Here is a 12,998-nt window from a genome sequence, read left to right on the forward strand (position 1 = left end):
AATAGGGTAGAAATCAAAGTTGCTATATAAAGTTTCAACTACAGTGTACTGTGTATTAGTATAGCGGAGTGTACTGTATATGTATAGCGGGGTATTCAGTGTCGTTCGACAATGAGATTCCATGAAAATTGATATATAAAAATTAAATTATTTTTTAAAAAATAATAAAATTTACCCAATATAATATCTTAAGTTATTATATTTAATTTTAATATATCGATTTTCATGGAATTTCATTGCCGAACAACTTTGAATATCCCACTATACATACACAGTCGTGCAGTATACTGTAATTAAAACATTATATAACAACTTTGATTTCTACTCTATTTCATTGCAAGAAATCATTTTTTATTATTTTATTTTTCCATGTCAACAATTAGATGGGTTACTTGTTAGAAATGAGCTAAAAATGTTAGATGAAAAAATAATTAGGAGTATAATGACTTAGATGGACCATATTTTAGTTCATCGTGCTAGATGAACCATCAGTGTTAGTACATGGGTCTATTTGACCCTTTTGCCATAATTATTTAAACTAATGTGTAATGATCAATTATCTACCGAATATTTGTTATAAAAAATTTTAAAACATTGATTATTTTAATTTTTCAATGTTATATTTGTTTTTATTAACTGAAAATTGACCGAACCAACCCTTACACACTCCTAGGTACACCTGATAGAAAACGAAGAAAAATTAAGATTCAAAACTCAAAAGGCAAAAGAGACTTATAGACTGATCTTATCTACTAACTTTACAGAATCTTTAAAAGAAACAAAAAATTATAGCACACAAAATTGTCTTCCAGCTGCTGTGATGAAAGTAGTATTTGGCACAGCAAAACAATCTTAGGATGCAAAAACAGATACCACTGATAAAGCAAAAGAAAAGGGATTTTCATAGACTTGAAGAATGCAAGGAGCTGAGCAGTATCAGTGCTGCTGCAGCCACTCCTGTATAGCAGAACGAAGAGCGCGATTTGCCACGAGATTGGTGTGGGAAAGCTGGAGATTTGTCATGGGTGACGTGTCATGCCCACTGTCCAACCATCCTCTTAGAGCTTCGGCCTCGTAAGTGAAACCATCAGCTGCAACTACAGGGTCTTCCATGATTTCCTGCATGTTTCAATGAATGAGTAAGAAAACGGCCAAATTGCTTAGGAGAAAAGAGAGAGGGACCACACAAGGTTCTTGATTATCCATGTGATTCAAGTAACTAGAATATCACAAATTTGCCAAGGCATTCAAGAATCCAATGTATGTAAAAGGGATTGAGACAAAAACTGAAAAACTTGTAATGTGCTAACCTGAAAGATGGGACATATAAAATAGTGAGGGATTTGGCAACGCTCTTCGGAACTTAGTTGAAACGACGATGAGGCACCACATGAAGCTCTCATTGGTTCAAGCACCTTCCACACCTCTGAAGCAAGGTCTGGTCTCTGCCTGCGATTCATCTCACAGCAACTCATTGCCAAGTGAGCCAGCTGTTTAGCTTGCACAAATGGCCAGTCCCCAGCAGTTGGATCCAGAAGATCTTTTAGATTTCCTTTGTCCAAGGCATATTGAACTTCCCTTGTAATTCCTAATGCAGGCTTTCCAGTTAGCAACCTCAATAGTATGATTCCAAACGAATAGACATCAGACTTTGGAGTAAGCTCTCCTGTTGAAAGGAACTCAGGATCCATATATACAAAAGTGCCTTTCGGATCAGTTCTCCAACAGAGTGAAGTATTATTATCTGAAAATTCATTTTGAGAGAGAACACGGCAAATTCCAAAGTCACTGAGCTTACTCACAAAGTTCAAATCCAGCAAAATATTTGCTGGCTTTAGGTCACCGTGCACAATGCCCTGACCATTGCACGAATGTAAGAATATCAGAGCAGAACAGAGCTCAGTTGCAATGCGGATTCGAGTTTGCCATGTGAGTGGAGGTGTGTTGCCCTTGCAGCTGATACGGTCCTCAAGGCTTCCATTAGGAAGATATTCATAGACAAGTGTGAATGATTCTGGACATGCCCCAATTAGAGTGACAAGATTTGGATGCCTCAACTTACTCAAGATATTGACCTAACATAACATGAAAAACCCATAATCATTTTTTAATAAACTATCCTCCCTCAAAAAAGTATAGAAATTTCACTGAAAGAGAACAGCACCATAGGAGCTAATTTCAAAGAATAGGCAGTAGAAATAAAGTCATTCAGAATATGCGGCACGAACATGGATAAAAACAATTGGTATTGCAGAAATTCTAACCTCTTGTTGAAACTCTGAGGGACCTTGTGAGCTATCAGGGTGAAGAATCTTTATCGCTACTGGTGTCTGGCGAAGCACACCTCTATAAATGCTTCCGTAACCACCTTCCCCAATCTTCAGGTTAGGGTCAAAATCGGAAGTTGCTTCTTCGATTTCGCTAAATGAGAATTCAGCAAAGAATTGAGTTGTAGATGAACTTGAGGCTTCCTTGTCTAGTTTTCTCTTCATATCCTCAACTACTTTAAGTGCATTGTCACGCTCCACCTCCAACTCTTCTCTCTCTTTTTTGTACTTCTGCAGAAGTTCAACAGCAGAGAATATCTTCTGCTCCAACTCCTGTACCATCTTATCAGAGTTTGCAATCTGGCTCTCCAGGGAAGATTTCTGTTCTTGTGCAGCCTGAAGATCTTCCATGACTTCATTTATCTGCCTTTTCATCTGTTCAACTTCATCCTTGCTCCTTGCTAGTGCTTCCTCAATTGCACTCCTTCGTCTGAATTCTTCAGCATACATTGTTTCTGATGCATTAGCCTTGAAAAACAATCATGATGAACATTCTCAGACTTCTATACTATTGTCAAACAAAGGAATGCTATGAATTCATATAACCAAGCAGAATGCCAAACTTAACTCCAGAATAAATGCTACCCAAAATGAAGAACTATGGATCTAAAAACCCAAAGAAAAAAGGAGAACCAGAAAAGTAACCAAAAATTTTAGTATATCACATGGAATCATTTGAACACACTTCTCTCGAATCATAGTTGGTGCATTGTTAAGCCCCCAGAACCATGGTCCTATTATATCATGTCCAAGGGCCAAAGAAATAATAAATCAAAATTTATCTTTAAAAAAATTAATACAGGAAGGTTTAAATGTTACCCTGCGCCTAGCTTCAATTGCTTCCTTCTCAGCTTTCATACGCTTCTGTGATTCTCCAAAAGCTTCTCTCCTAGAATTTTCTGCTTCAGCCACATATTGTTCAAGTCTATCATATAGCTCATCATCCACACTTCCTACCTGTTGGTTCAGTGATCATTCATTTCAACGAAAAATCATGGAAAAATAGTTATTAGATGCAAAAAAACTCACTCCTCAGTTCATGAAGACTAAAAATAATACTATTCCAAGCAATAAGGAGCTTACTGCAGTACTAGGTGGAGAAGTGTGTCGATGGTCATAAAGTGCATAATAGTCTAATACATTGTCCCTCCCTTCACTCCTGGATAAAGAAATAGAAGGTGAATCATCACCCATATCCCCAGATGAACATGAAGAAAAGTGTGAAGCCACTGAGAAACTTCTCCTTGGTATTCCATTCCATCCATCAGTGCTTCCTTCTACATTTGAACTGTTAGAAAAAGAAACCCGTCCTGTGCCAGTAGAACTAGGAAGTCCAGAAAGGTTTATTCCAATACTATCAGATTGTACTCTCCTAAATTCTGGAAGAGATCCAACGAGATTTACTTCGTTAGTGTGCCCTTCTGTAGCAGATCTTCTCAGAGAGCTCAATTGTCCTGTATCACCAGCTGGACTTGTGTTAAGTGGTGGAGATGCAATTGCTGAATTAATCCCCTCCAATCTACTTTCTCTGTATAGATAAGGTAAATGTTGTTAGCTCATGCTCCTTGAAATCTTTCGATTATATGTGAGAGACTGAAAGAGGCTCCTATCACTGAAAGAGGTAGAGGAGCCGAGGTGATAAAGAAATAATGAAATTAATCACAGGAAACAACAGCTATCAGAACTCAAACATAAACTCAATAGACTGAGATTAATTTACAAAAGGCTTTCTAAAACTTTTATTACCAGTTGTTACTTGTTAGACCCATAAGTCCAATGGGTCAATAACTGCCGTGGATGGCACGGGTTGGCTGGTTGTGGCACAAGTCGAGGTGCTGAGCCTAAGGCTGGGTGGCATGACCTTGAGGCATTGAAAAGCACTGCCATGTGCTTAAGGCTCAAGACAAGTATGAAGTATGAGCTGGCAGTGGCTGCTGATGGAAAATTTAGGTGGCTTTAAGCAATTATGGCATAGAGCAAAGTCAAACCCCAAAGTCTGTATTTATTGAGCTAGGCAGCTGGCTTGTAGACTTGTAGTTGCCATGTATATATATTCACCCTGGCCAAGAGAAATCAGCTCAAGTAGAGGCAAGGGTGGTGTTCTGTTTGTAATTACTAAGTTGAGTAATACAAAAGGTTGCAGTTGGTTTAGGCTGAAAATCTCGTTTCTGTTGTTGCCTCAGTCCCTTGGTTGAGTCATTGAACAATTGTTGCCCTTGTCCTTGTGCACAACACTTGGTTAAGAAGTGCATGTGTGAAGGCTGACTACCATAATGGTTAAAGGTATGCCATGCGGTGGAGATTTTTAAGTGTTGAGAAAGTCAGGCCATTGCACCACTCAACTACTATCTATAGTTAGATTCCCTACAGAATTGCCAATAAAACAATACCTTGTATAAATAAGATTCCCTTTGCAAATAAACCGGATCTGACAGAATGGAGGTGCTTGTTCACGGACATAAATAGCTTTCTTAGACTTGACCTCTGTCATTCTCCTGCAATTATAATGCATTAGTTCAAAAACTGCCTAAATTTAACTTTTTTCAAAATGTTGGCGATGGAAGAAAGAGATAAACACTTGGAGATGTTTTCTTCTTGAGAATAGCAATCAAGGACACACCCTTTTATTTACTTAATTATAGTATTATTATTATTATTCATTTATTTTGATAAGTATATATGACCTTTTAATTATCGGGGTTTTCTTATTCAAAAGCAAGGGCTATCAGATGTTGAAGCTCAAGATTGAGCTAATAAGGTCAATATCAGGATTAAGGTATTTATAGCTAATGGTGCAGGAATCTCATTCAGGGCATAAACTGACATTTGTACTGCTAGAAGTAGGGGGAACCGGGGAAGGCTATGGAAAAGTTATTTTACTGTTTTTACTTTGAGTAGCACTTGTTAGCAGCTGCTCCCATAACAAGCTTCCTGATGCCATGCTTAGAAATGAGGTCCACTATGCCCTTCTCAATAGAGTCCGTCTCAATGTAGAGTCTATCCACCTGAGCCTTAAAGAACCCAAAGACAAGATTAAAAAATGAAATTTGACACCTTCTAAATAACAGATTAAGGATTAAGGAAAATACCCCTGCTCGGCCACAGATGAGAAGATATTTGTCCAAAATCTTGTAAGTGTCTTGCCTCTCTTTATCATGGTATGCTTTAACTTGATGTTCTTCTAGTTGATCAATACTAAACTTTGTACCCACTGAAAACCACCAAAAGTTGAAGTGCGCCACATTTTAGTCATAGTCGTAAATAGCATGGTATAATCGTTTTATCATTAAGAAACTATACAAAAAACGCAGAATGATGCACCAAGCAACAGACATGGAGGAAAGTCATTCCTCCCATTTTGAGGATATGATATTTTGAGAAGGTAATTTTCTATTTGCATACAAATGAACCTCCTATTACATTATCCAGTTGCTAACTTGCTATGTGCATCTCTCATTTCTATCACAAAACTATGTTAGTACATAAAAAGAGAGACAGACTATGGGATGTGGGCGTGGAGGTCAGCGGCAGCTTCTCTGAGGAATTGGCAACGCCAAACTTCCTTTATGTTCTCTTCATCACAATGCTTACCATATCAGATGGCAATCAATAACAGTTCAAATATATAATGAAAGATGAACAACTTGCACCGAAACTACCATAACGACCTTTGTGTAAGATTATTACATAGTACTCCGTATCTTTTATCCTATTTACTTGTGTAAGTACTGTAAAAATGAACTTATAAATGAGGAAATCTTGTAATGTTAACCACTAATTTACATCAGAACCATGCTGTAAGCAGTAAATTTCCAATCTCTGATTTCTCAAAAGTTACTAGGGCATCTAAATTCCTACTAGTTTCTACCAGCAATTCAAGGTGCTTTGAAAATGGATAGTTCCAAGTTATCATTTACCAATGTAATTATTGTGCTCAAAGCTCATAAATTCCAAAAAATCAACTAAAAACACAAGTAATGAGTTTTAATACTCACTTCACGCATCAGAAACCCCACGAACAAGTCTAATCAGCAATCACAAGCAAGTAGATAAATATGCAATCAGATCAAATTAACTAGCAAAACAGTGCCTAATTTTACAATAAATTGACAACATAAATGGAAAAAATATAAAATATTTATGAAGATACCAAAAAGCAAAAAATAAAAAATAAAAATTAGAGAAATTACTCATTGGGATTTTCTGAGCTGGAGTGTGAACATGAAGAATGCAAAGTCTCCTCCCTCCAGAGTTATGCAAAGCCCAAGCTATAGTGTATTCACTCTCTTTAACTTCCTTCCCCACCGCGACGTACAACGTATCGTCGGAAACTCTCGCCGGCGTGGCCGTTGACGGACTCGGCGACAGCTCGACAATTTCACTGCTACCACCGCCGCCCAAATTCAGACCCGACATGTCCACATCCGGGTACCGAATCGGACTTCGCGGAATTAAGGGCGTAGATGCTCCCAACGCCATAAAAATCACTACACAATTAAATCAAAACTCAACACTACTAACATATATATGTGCATTATCTACACAAGCAAACTGCAAACATGTGTGTGTACACTTGGTTTTGGGCTGGGAAAACGAAATTTCATGATCTTCAGAGGAAGACTGAAGATTAAAGCGATGAAATTGAGGAGAAGAAAAGGAGAGATGGGTAGCGCAAAGTCTAGTCTACCATGAAATGATTACGCTGGAAAGAGTTTACTTGTCTTAAGCTACCAACAAAGTAGTTGCTGAAGTTAATATTGTAATAAGAAGCTGAAAGAGACGTTTATTTTCATAAGTAAATATATTCTAACAAAAAAATATATTCTAACAAATTTATATTAAGAGACTAATATAAATTGTGGATTTCTGGGTAGTATTTTGTCGGTTATGATCACAATACGAGCTTAACTTAAAATATAATTATGTATATTTTTGTAAATTAAAAGATATGTTAAGATAATGTGATTGTCAGCCTCTCAAGCGTTATTTTTGAAATGGATCTGCAAAATGTTGCCAATGAATTATCACGGTACGCGAAAGATATGTCTTATGTAAATGTGATATTATGTGATTGCACGGAGCTTGTAAACACCATGGTAGATATATATGTTAAATTTATTAAAAGGTAAGCGAATATGGTAGCTCATTGCCTGCCTGACTTTAAATTGTAGATGTTGTCTCTGTCTATCTTTATTCAAAATGTAATTGTTACGGATTTGATTCATTAATGAATTCCTTTCCTATTTCAAAATAATAATAATAATAATGTTTTTTTTTTGAAAACAATAATAATAATAATGTTCTTATCCAATTTCACGTCTATTCATCTCACTTTTATCTCTTTTTACCTTTTCTTACCAATATACAAAAGAATTTTCTATTGGCATTAATTAATTGACTGTGAATTTGTGATGCATCCGAATGAAACTCTTAAGTGGGTGCTCTAATATTAATTAATTGAACATTTTCATTGGTCAATACTTCTCTTCAATCTCTCTCCCCTAATAATCCAACGTCATCATGCATATACATACAAGTAAGGTGTTTTTTAATAGCTTAATCTTTGAGCTTCCTTTGGAACCAAGTTTCGACCGGTGACTATGTGTCTATGTCGTTATATGGGAAATTATAAGTTTAATGTATACTTTTTTTTGTAGATGTATTAAAAAGTGAAAAAGTCACAAGTTAAGGTGTTTAAATTTTTTACATTAAAAAAAAATTACTACAAGTTTTATTAATTAAATAGTTTATGATTAAGTTGAAAAAGACTTTCGTAATATCTATGAGTTTTGAATATTTAATTAAGTAGTATTGTTAAAATATAGCATAATAATTTAGTCAAATGAGGAAAAAAAGACATTTTCCTCCCATAAATTATAAAGAATTTAGCATTTTGTACTCATCAATTATACTCGCCGTCCCTTCTCATTTACAATTGTATGTAAAATGTCTTCTTCTTCTTCTTCTTTTTTTTTTTAAAACTCAACCAGTCAATCCTTACAAAAATTAAGAGCTAAAAAAAAACTATTATGTAAATAATTGATGAATTGAAAATAGTGATGTGTATAACTAATGGACAAAAAAATAATTTCTTTGTAATTTAAGAATGAAAATTTACATTTACCCTTTTAATATTAGTACACGCTTAACAATAAAAATTTAGACTACTCACATATGTTGTTTGAAAAAAGATATCCTAAAACATGTGCAGTAGCATTTTATGCATGGAATAAATTATATTATTATAAATTTAAATAACAAAATAATAATAAATGTTAAAATGTATAATATAATAATACTCTCACCTGCACATCAAACACATATATAATATGCATTTTTGTCTACTTTCATATCCGACTAAAAGATTAAAATCATTTATTAATTAAAAAATTAATCATATTCCCCTCCCTTGATTTTGAATATTATAATTTAAAAAATGAAAAAAATAAACTTGGCAAATTAAATCCAATAAACATACAGAACAATAATAATAGAAATAAATAGATATGACATTAGATATTTAATTTAGTGTAAAATTTAACGTTTAGTGTATATTCCAAATTAAAATGATAAATCGTTTGAATGCATCCATGGATAATTAATTTAGTATTCTCGAATTAGTTATCTATAGGGCGCATTGATGTGACCTGAGAACGATAATATTATCCTAACATCATTTTTATGTGGACATTAAAATACATATTTTTTTTTTTGAAAATAAAATACATATTTTTTTATTGGTTTAAGAAAACTCAGTAAAATCTGAAATACTTGAATATTATAAATTTAATTTGTTTTTAAAAAAAAAAGTTTATCCAAATTTATAGAAGAAGTTGACAGTGGGTTATTAAGAGATGAGACTTTACAGATAATAGTTAAATAGATTTTTGAATTGTTTGTGAAAATTTAACCAAATTATTCAATTAAAAAAACTTTTAAATAAGTATCAAAACTTGGGGGAAAAAATAATGTAGTTCTATTGAATTGTTTTTGTGTGTAAACTTCAAGTTAATGATGTTTTGAATGTCATCACATTATTGTATTTTATTTATTTTTTACTTATTTACCTGCGTAGCTATTTGGTATATTATTATTATTATTATTATTATTATTATTATTATTATTATTATTATTATATATATATATAAACTTAACTATCATGCCAACCTTCACTTTTGTCATCATCTCTACCAATTTTCTTTTCATCTAACAAAGACAAAGACGAAATGTATTTGTCCAAATCTAGATGAAGATCGATTTTTGTCCAAATTTGAACCAAGCTACGCGTAGAGGGAGGTGGGGAAGGCGGAGGCAAGTTCTCAACGATGATGAAGGAGTCACTGACCGTAGGGAGGCGGGAAACTACGGCACGAAGGCAAACAAAAAAATCTTTTAAAAGATAAATACTGATACACATATCACATAAACATAATATGACATTTTAATTTCTTATAAAAATAAGTTTAAATGGTTCAATTACACTATTTTTTTCAAGTTCACGTGACTAATTGGAGTCTTTTAAATATTTAATCACTTAATCCATTTTTTAAAATAAATTGAAAAGTTAAAAAAATGTATATTTTTCTTGAAAAAAAAAAAGAGTAAGAAACAAAATATGCTTATTCATTGTATTAATGTAGGAATAAGTTTTATGTTTTTTTTTTTTTATAAAATACTTCGTAAGTCTAATTCATCTAAACCAAACGTCTATTGCACCGTCTTTAAGAAAAAGAAAATAATATCTTGCCATTAGACATTTTGTAAATCACAATACGATGTTTCCCGGGATTTTCCTATGAAGAAATTAACTATAAAATATTGGAAGGACTGTGATTTCTGAGGTGTCGGGAGAGAGAATGAATTGCATATGCGGAATATTCTTCGATCCCGTGACAGACTTGTCAAATAGGCCGGCCACAATGAAAGCTGCTGCTCGCTGGGCTTTATCCGACATTTAATTGAAGTAAAATTTTAAATAAATTTAAAAAATATTTTCCCGGACTTTACCTCATAACATATATTAGAATATATAGAAAAATATTATATGTACTCTTGTGCTTAAAATTTTGATGTAGACATTTTTACAGGAATTCACATGAAGAAATTAAAATAACCTATCGGCACTTATCACCTAATGGAGTAAATCTGAAGGAGTAAGATTTTGATGTAGGAATAAATTAGCTTAACCGACTCATGCAATGTTAAAAATGATATATTTATTAATCAAATATTATGTATAAAACTACTGAACTCGCATGTTTGGATGATGAAATGGTGTATGTGATCATTTTTCTAACTTAATTAACCAAAAATTTCGATCGAATTCTAGCCATTAGCACGTAAAGAGATGAAATTATAAGATTTTTATCAATTTTAATTATTCATAAATAAGTCTATTAATCAACCATCAAAACGGAAGCCAATTAAGTAACTTACAAGTTTTCCATCAAAGTCAATTCCTTTTTTGGTCCTAGACATATGGTGGCAAAGACAATTTTAGTCCTCCATACAAAAATCGACCAATTTATGGACATAGTTATTGTGACGGGAACAATTTTAGTCCTCTGTCTGTATTTCCCGTTAGATGGCCGTTTGAGAAGGGGCAAATGTGTCATTTCTCGATATCTCCTCCTCTTGCACTTGTTTATTGCTTGGGGCTACTGGAATAATCCTAACTATAATAATAATTCATAGATCTAGATATTTACTACATGGGTTTTCTTTATTTGGATCATACACTGATGTCTGATTAGCTTTCCCCAAGATTTGATCCCACTGGATTTTTTCTTTGATATGCTACTTTTCCTTTTCCTGTCCTTGTAGCCTCCATGCCCCTGCTTTTCAGTTGTTTCTCCGCTGAATTTATCCATATATCTCCTGAATTCTTGAAAGATTTTATGGATTAATTACACACCTTTTCCAATAATTCATATAACAAAGCCTTAATTCCAACAATTGTTGCTCTGAATTTCACTTCATTCCAGAATTGATATGAGCTAATGTGATTCAGGGATGCAAGCCAACTCCCATGGAGATTGGAGGAACTTCAGCCAACATTATGCCGAGTTCTTCCCGGAATCCTAGCCCGCCGTCGTCCTACTTTGCCAGTCCGGTGCCGTCGTACCAGCCGAGTCCGCTGTCCTCCTCCTGCCCAAGTCCGACTCATCACGGCGGCGACGGGAAGATGCCACCGCATCCATTTGCGTTTCTGCGCAGTGCTACTCCCTCTTCACTGCCTGCTCTGAGGATATCAAGCGCCCCGGTAACCCCGCCGATTTCCTCCCCATCACTTGTTTACAGACCTACATTAACTTACCCAAATCCTAATCCTATTCAACGATCTGATCTGCATAAGCATGGCAACACAGAGGAATTGACCCTCACCCTGCACCCCCAGGCCACCATTACCAGCGAAGACGAAGACGGTTCTGGCGACGGTCTTATCACCAGCTTGCGAAGCGCAGTTTTGACGACGAAGATTACGATGAGTGCCATCTTGGCGAATATTAGAGGAAAGAGCATATGCTTTGCAACTGCAATTATTGAACGGCTGAGATTTGAGGATAGCAGGAACGGGGTCGCGACTGTGGATTGAAGGAGTGGAGAAGTGTTGAGAGCTTAGTTTGGAAATGACACAATTGCCCTCTCTCAAACGGCCATCTAACGGGAATTATAGACGGAGGACTAAAATTGTCCCCGTCACAATAACTATGTCCATAAATTGGTCGTTTTTTTTATGAAGGACTAAAATTGTCTTTGCCACCATAAGTCTATGACCAAAAAAGGAATTGACTCAGAAATATACTATACATTTCAGGTGGCGAATTGAAGTAAAAGATTCCTGGAATAAAAAATAGAGAAACTTGACGAAAACTCAAATGTCGCAATCAATGTACAGTGACAAAAAAAGTTGACAAATTCTATGATTTTATAAGGATTGAACACATAACGGACGATTTCATTCGTGACAAAATGCATAACAACGCCTCCTAGTAGACAAAAATCATTTTTGTTCAGGTTGGTCGGACAGTGGATCTTGTAATCACAAAATTATAAGTTTAACTTTTAGTAGAAACAATCAACAAACGAGTTTATCTTGTGCGTACCCGCAATAGTAGTTGCGATTTTAATTTCCCTCAACACAAAAAAAAAGATTTTATATTATTTAGAGCATGATTTTGTATCAGAATATCACGAGTTCAATTATTGATGACCTAAAAGAAAATGATTATTTGGTAATGGAAGTATCATTAGAGCATCCTTATCAATGCATTATATGGGGATATTGGAACAGTATAATCTGAGTTGGAAGAGAGAGAGATCAGGAGAGAGAAGAAGATGAAGCATCTGTAAAATGGAGTTCATGGAACAGTGATTTCGTTGCTTTGGAAAATAAAACATGTGGCCTGCTGTGTGCGTCTAGTGCACAGCAGCGCCCATGCGGCGCGCCTGACAGCCTTATATTTTTATTTTTTTTTGGTTTTCTAATTTGATTTATTTTTTTTTCTTCTCCTCCCACTTTCTCTTTTCTAATCACACACACAAAAACTCCTCAATAACCGTGAAAAAACTCCATTGATATGGATGCTCTAAGCGATTAGTATGGTACACAGTATTTAAAAAAAAATGTCACGATATTTTATTGAACCAAATAATTTTTGTTTAACTTAA

The 12,998-nt window shown here is 34.7% G+C and overlaps 2 protein-coding genes across 3 annotated transcripts; one reads left to right on the plus strand and one right to left on the minus strand.

The window, feature by feature from the left end:
• Nucleotides 1–706: 706 nt before the first annotated feature.
• LOC116016431 (U-box domain-containing protein 33) lies at nucleotides 707–7,034 on the minus strand. Of its 2 annotated transcripts, none has more exons than XM_031256688.1 (9): nucleotides 6,518–7,034; nucleotides 5,417–5,538; nucleotides 5,217–5,332; nucleotides 4,718–4,822; nucleotides 3,411–3,855; nucleotides 3,147–3,284; nucleotides 2,265–2,795; nucleotides 1,311–2,075; nucleotides 707–1,119 (listed from the first exon to the last, which is right to left on the minus strand). In XM_031256688.1, exons 1-9 carry the CDS (start codon nucleotides 6,804–6,806, stop codon nucleotides 937–939), a joined length of 2,694 nt encoding a protein of 897 aa, XP_031112548.1. In that variant the 5' UTR covers nucleotides 6,807–7,034; the 3' UTR covers nucleotides 707–936. The 2 variants fall into 2 exon arrangements, with proteins under 2 accessions (XP_031112548.1, XP_031112547.1); XM_031256687.1 differs by having other exon boundaries at nucleotides 5,217–5,338.
• Nucleotides 7,035–11,138: 4,104 nt separating this feature from the next.
• On the plus strand, nucleotides 11,139–11,928 carry LOC116014867 (mucin-2-like). Its single transcript, XM_031254823.1, has one exon. It carries the CDS (start codon nucleotides 11,356–11,358, stop codon nucleotides 11,920–11,922), a length of 567 nt encoding a protein of 188 aa, XP_031110683.1. The 5' UTR covers nucleotides 11,139–11,355; the 3' UTR covers nucleotides 11,923–11,928.
• The last annotated feature ends 1,070 nt before the right edge of the window (nucleotides 11,929–12,998 follow it).

This window comes from Ipomoea triloba, chromosome 4 (assembly GCF_003576645.1).
Source record: "Ipomoea triloba cultivar NCNSP0323 chromosome 4, ASM357664v1".
In the NCBI taxonomy this organism is placed as follows: domain Eukaryota; kingdom Viridiplantae; phylum Streptophyta; class Magnoliopsida; order Solanales; family Convolvulaceae; genus Ipomoea; species Ipomoea triloba.

Excerpts from the sequence above, each read along its gene's own strand:
- LOC116016431 (XM_031256687.1), bottom strand. The coding sequence starts at position 6,806 with ATGGCGTTGGGAGCATCTACGCCCTTAATTCCGCGAAGTCCGATTCGG. Across the intron at positions 3,856-4,717 it reads GGGAATCTTATTTATACAAG|AGAAAGTAGATTGGAGGGGA; the intron begins GTATTGTTTTAT and ends TTATCTATACAG. Across the intron at positions 3,285-3,410 it reads CTTCTCCACCTAGTACTGCA|GTAGGAAGTGTGGATGATGA; the intron begins GTAAGCTCCTTA and ends CTGAACCAACAG.
- LOC116014867 (XM_031254823.1), top strand. The coding sequence starts at position 11,356 with ATGGAGATTGGAGGAACTTCAGCCAACATTATGCCGAGTTCTTCCCGG.